Raw genomic sequence first — 5719 nt, 5'->3', positions numbered from 1 at the left:
CGTAAATTTTCATGGCATTTGGACTCCATTTGATATTGATTTTCTGCGATGTAAAAAACATGGAAAAAACAGCAATTGGCACTTGGCACTATATCAATAGGTTAGTATCAAAAAATGATATAAAATGACTATAAAATGATTATCAAACATCCCGAATTGATAATATAACAACATGGAACAATCAAAAATTATAGATACGTTGGAGACGTATCAACGAGCAGGAATTAAGCTTGGGATGCTGATACGTCTTCAATGTATCTATAATTTTTGATTGTTCCATGCTGTTATATTATCATTCTTGGATGTTTTACAATAATTTTATAGCAACTTTATATTGTTTTTGGGGACTAACCTATTGACATAGTGCCCAGTGACAGTTGTTGTTTTTTTGCTTGTTTTTTACTTCGCAGAATCAGTACCAAAAGGAGTCCAAATGCAACGAAACATTTTGGAGATTTTTTCTGGACCAGAAGACACCTTGGGGGCCAAGAAAGCACCAGTGGAGATCCCCGTGGGGACCACAAGACACCTGGGCGCGCCCAGGTGGGTTGTGGGCCCCACGGAGGTCTCCTGCACCGCCTCTTCGCCCTAAAAATTCCGAAATATTCCAGAAACCCTAGGAGAGCTGACGAAACACAACTCCAGCTGTCGCAAGTTTCAGAACCACGAGATCCAATCTAACACCATCACGAAGGGGTTCATCATCCTCATTGGTGCCTCTTCGATGATGCGTGAGTAGTCCACCATAGACCTAAGGGTCCGTAGGCAATAGCTAGACGGCTTCTTTTCTCTTTTGATTCTCAATACAATGGTCTCTTGGAGATCTATTTGATGTAAACCTTTTTTGCGGTGTGCTTGTTGGGATCCGATAAACTTTGAGTTTATGATCAGATCTATAGCCATGAATAATATTCGAGTCTTCTTTGATCTCTTATATGCATGATTATTTAATGCATCGTATTTCTTGTTCGAATCTTTGGTTTAGTTAGACCAACTAGATCGATTTTTCTTGCCATGGGAAGAGGTGCTTTGTGATGGGTTCGATCTTGCGGTGTCCTCTCCCATTGACAGAAGGGGCAGCGAGGCACGCATGTATCGTTGCTATTAAGGATAACAAGATGGGATCTATTCCTACATGAACAGATCTTGTCTACATCATGTCATTGTTTTTATTGCACTATTCCGTTTCTTCATAAACTTAATACACTAAATGCATGTCGGAGAGCGGTCGATGTGTGGAGTAATAGTAGTAGACGCATAATCGTTTCGGTCTATTCATCTTGGATGTGATGCCTATATATTGATCATTGTCTTGGATATCGTCATAATTATTCAATCTTCTATCAATTGCCCAACAGTAATTTGTTTACCACCGTGTGCTATTTTTCTCGAGAGAAGCCACTAGTGGAATCTACGGCCCTCGGGTCTATCTTTCATCATATTGCTTTTAGATCTATTTTTCACCGCTTTTGTTTTCATATCTGTTATTCTAAAAACCCAAAAATACCTTATTGCACTTTTTTTAATTTATTTTACTTTGTGTTTTTGCAAGATCTATTTGTCCAAAAGCATACAAACAAATCTATCTTTTTATCGAGGAGGGATGACAACCCCTCTTACGCATTAGGTTGCGAGGATTTGTTCTTTGTGTGCAGGTCCCGTTTACATAGTGTTGCTTGGTTCTCCTACTGGATTGATACCTTAGTTTCATAACTGAGGGAAATACCTATCATAGATGTACTGCATCATCCCTTCCTCTTTGAGAAAATACCGACACAATTTCAAGCCACATCAGCCATCTTATTCGAGTAGAATTGATTGTGGCCTGGGTTAAAGTAAACAATAAAATTTTGATGTGATTTTTAAAATTAAGGTGTAATTAAAATTGTTTCTCAAATTAGTTACAACTAATGTAATTAAATCAATTACAATAACACTATTAGTAATGTCTTTATTTTCTTGATGGTGTGATGGATATATCATCAGAGTGAGGCGAGACATGATTTTATAAATAATTTAAATATTAGATATTCAATAGCGCACAGACATCATTTAGTTACCCTAAACATCTATCTCGAAAAAAATACTTCTATCTTCTTAAAAAGAAAAGGAAAAAAAAACTTATCTAGAAAAAACATCTTCCATTAAGTGGGTTTGGTTCTCTTCTAATTATCTCCAACCCTTCCATTTCCCACTTAATGGGTTTGATTCTCTTCTAAATTCTCTCCAACCAAACAAGTTGCATATACAGACAACCCAAAAAAAAACTGCATATAGACACGTCGGCCTCAGAGAGGCATGCAGGGACCCGAGATGTACTCCTCTGTGGATTGGAAACGATTTTTTTTTTTGAATTAAGGGATTTCTTTCCAATCCTATATAGCACTTGATCCTCACTAGCTAATTTATATATTTTGACATCAACATGAAAGCATTTCACCTCACAATGGGATAAGGCCTACGTTCCTCAACATATAGTCATACATGATAAAGATCCATCATAGTATTTTTATTCAATTATTCTACTTGTATTTAATAAATACTCCCTCCGTCTCAAAATATAAGAATGTTTTTAACATTAGTGTAGTGTTAAAAACGTTCTTATATTATAGGACAGAGAAAGTAATTCATAACTATACATAATCAAATTCTATCTCTGTATTAAAATATTAAAAAAGGCTAAACTAGCCTACAAAACATTTTACATTTAATAAGAAGGAAATATAGTAAATATACGGAGTAATAAATTATATATATATATATATATATATATTCCAATTTTTGAAAAAAAATTCATTCAACTATTTTACTTGTATTTAATAAATATTTTAAACCATACATAATCAAATATAATAAATTATCTCTATTTTAAATTTTTAACTCACATGTCATTTCATCAACCAATTCTCAATTTCCCATAGCAACAAGTTGAGTATCCTGTAATTTCACTAATGCACGATTGCTGACCCGACCCTACTTGTCACCTGCACTGTACTGTAGAAGATCTCAACTCGAAAACGAATTTGAGCATCCGGTTGCTCCACACCTTATACAAACATTAAATTCAAAAAATACCCAAAAAGATAGAAGGATCTCAACTCGAATACGAATTTGAGCATTCGGTTGCTCCACACCTTATACAAACATTAAATCCAAAAAATACCCAAACAATAAATAGAAAACTTAGATTTTGTTCGAATTTGAGCATCCGGTTGCTCCACACCTTATACAAACATTAAATTCAAAAAGTATCCAAAAATAAATAAATAAAACTTAGATTTTGGAATATCAACCTGGTTCCCGATCTACTCCCATATGAAATTTGATGAAAAATACCATAAAATGTATTCGTGGCAAAAAACAAAATTTCCTATGTATAAAAAACTGTTTAGTTGGATTTTTATTCGGACAACATTTTCTTCGGCACAGAACATCCCACTAGTCGATTGAGAACCCAGGTATCATATCCTTAATTTCCGATTTTTTGATTTTTCGGTATTTTTTACATTTAATGTTTTTTTAATATTCGTATAGGTGTGTGGAACACCCAGAAGTTCCTTTGTAATTTCCGTCTGAACCCTCAAAACTACACTCTAGTTTCACTGGTACACGGTTGCTGAGTAATATTACAGCCACCTCCCAAACTCAAAGCACCGCCAAAATACGCAGCCAAAACAAGATAGACAGCAACACAGCGGAGAATACGACTAAAATTAGAAAGATCAAAGAACCAAGCTTCGTCATAACAAAAAGAGCCATGAGAACGATTTACATCACAACAGGGCCATGAGAACGACGATCTACATACACCTCTACGCCAGCATCGCGGTCGATGTAGAAAGGGTGGCCTATAGGCTCTACAGGCCGGCCACGTCAGGGTAGTCATCGTCGGTATCGGCGTCGGCGGCAGCATCCTCCTCCCGCAGCGCCCGCGCGATGGCCCTCACCGTCGCCGGGCCCGTCCTGCAGCACCCTCCCACGAGGGAAGCTCCTGCCTGCCTCCACTTGCCGACGCACGACACGAAGTCCGTCCCCGCAACACCACCACCAGCAGCAGCCGAGTCCTGCAACGCACGCACCAGCGAACGGTCCGTGATGCAACGCAAACGGGCATGATCGAGGACATCTATCTGCAGCTGTTGCCAAGAGACGGAGAACTCACCACCCACTCCTTGGTCTCGGCCACGTACGTCTCCCCGGTGTTGGGGTACACCACGATCGGCTTGCTCGTCACCTGCAAGTATAGAACAAGTGCACGCGATTAAGTTGGCAGTACACGTGAACTAGTAGTATGCAGCGTGAGACGCAGCCGCGCGTATTCACCTTGCTAATGGAGAGGACGAGGCCATGGATTAGCCTGGGAGCCGTGCAGTTTATCCCGACGGCGGCCACCCTCCTGCAGGAGTCGGCGACGGCGGCGCACTCGGTGATGGGGTCACCGCTCGCCGCGTTGGCCCCGTCCTTGGAGGTGAAGGAGAACCAGGCGGGAATCCTGATGTCGTTCTCCTCCAACAGCTCAGCGTAAGCCTGCAATTGTGTAGCAATAAGTTGATCAGTTCATCATGGAGTGCTCACAACTAGCTAGTGACTACTCCCTCCGTTCTAAAATAGATGACCAAACTTTGTACTAAAGTTGAGCCATCTATTTTGGAACAGAGGGAGTAGTTATTAAGCATACGTGCCTGTGCTTCCAGCTTGTTTGGGATGGTCTCGAAGGCGATGAGATCCGGCCCTGCGTCCGCCAGCACCTGGAGCCGCCTCCTGTGGAAGTTCTTGAGCGCTTCCTTGGTGACGGATCTGCCATAGTCCCCGCTACGTGCACACATACATAAACATCAGTTAACTGATCAATCAAATTAAAACATGTCCAGAAGAAGATGAATGGACGGTGTCTGCTGGGATTGATCGGTACGTGTACTCGGAGCCGTCCGCGAGGTACGCCCCGTAGCTCCCGACGGAGGCCGCCACGAGCACGGGCCGGTGCGCTCTGGACGCCACGCCGTCGTACTCATCGCGCGCGGCGTAGGGGCCTTTCGACCGGCCTTCCACGAAGATGGCGCGCGCCTCCTGCGCGATCTGCACGCTCCGCCGGAGCAGCGCCTCGCCCTGCTCCCTCGACACGCCTCGCGACTGGAACCCCTGCAGCGTGGCCTGCGACACCACACGCGCACGCACCGCGTCATCGTGTGTGCACCAGAGACAGAGCATTGGCTTGGACGGGGAACGGAGGAAACGTGGGCATGTATGTACCTGGTAGGAGGCCGTGGTTATGATGTTGGCGCCTGCGTCGAGGTAGTCCAGATGGACCTTGCGGATGAGGTGGGGAGCGGAGACGAGGCACCGGGCGCTCCAGAGCTCGTCCTGCAGGTCCGCGCCGTGCGCCTCCAGCTCCGTGCCCAGGGCCCCGTCGACCACCAGCCACCCGCCCGCTTCCCGCAGCCACCGCCGCAGCGCGTCGTCGTGTCCGTCGCCACGCCCCATGGCAGCCGGCCGATGTCGGTCGTTCAGCACCTCTAGCTAGCACACACGCCGAGCACGTAAACGAGAAGGCAGGATATCGAGAAGGGGGCAAGTTTGAGGGAGTAGTGGTACGCCGAGATGAGATGACGATCGATCGCGCAGTCGCGGTGGAGGTTTTAAGACTGGGTCCGGACGGCCCGGGCGCCGCCCAGAGGCCTTGGGCTGCGGCACGTAGTATGCTACAGCGGCGGGCGGGGCA

General features: G+C 44.1%; 1 protein-coding gene across 1 annotated transcript; it reads right to left on the bottom strand.

Moving 5' to 3' along the window:
* Positions 1 to 3716: 3716 nt before the first annotated feature.
* Positions 3717 to 5619, bottom strand: LOC125529161 (homocysteine S-methyltransferase 4-like). Its single transcript, XM_048693568.1, has 6 exons — positions 5251 to 5619; positions 4913 to 5151; positions 4683 to 4812; positions 4324 to 4527; positions 4163 to 4234; positions 3717 to 4064 (listed from the first exon to the last, which is right to left on the bottom strand). Exons 1-6 carry the CDS (start codon positions 5479 to 5481, stop codon positions 3858 to 3860), a joined length of 1083 nt encoding a protein of 360 aa, XP_048549525.1. The 5' UTR covers positions 5482 to 5619; the 3' UTR covers positions 3717 to 3857.
* Positions 5620 to 5719: the final 100 nt, after the last annotated feature.

The sequence above is a fragment of the Triticum urartu genome, unplaced genomic scaffold (assembly GCF_003073215.2).
Source record: "Triticum urartu cultivar G1812 unplaced genomic scaffold, Tu2.1 TuUngrouped_contig_5393, whole genome shotgun sequence".
Taxonomy (NCBI): Eukaryota; Viridiplantae; Streptophyta; class Magnoliopsida; order Poales; family Poaceae; genus Triticum; species Triticum urartu.
Note: the sequence above shows the minus strand (reverse complement) of the source record. Positions and strands in the feature narration are given on the sequence as shown.

Excerpts from the sequence above, each read along its gene's own strand:
- LOC125529161 (XM_048693568.1), bottom strand. The coding sequence starts at position 5,481 with ATGGGGCGTGGCGACGGACACGACGACGCGCTGCGGCGGTGGCTGCGG. Across the intron at positions 4,235-4,323 it reads TCGTCCTCTCCATTAGCAAG|GTGACGAGCAAGCCGATCGT; the intron begins GTGAATACGCGC and ends CTATACTTGCAG. Across the intron at positions 4,065-4,162 it reads CCGAGACCAAGGAGTGGGTG|GACTCGGCTGCTGCTGGTGG; the intron begins GTGAGTTCTCCG and ends CGTGCGTTGCAG.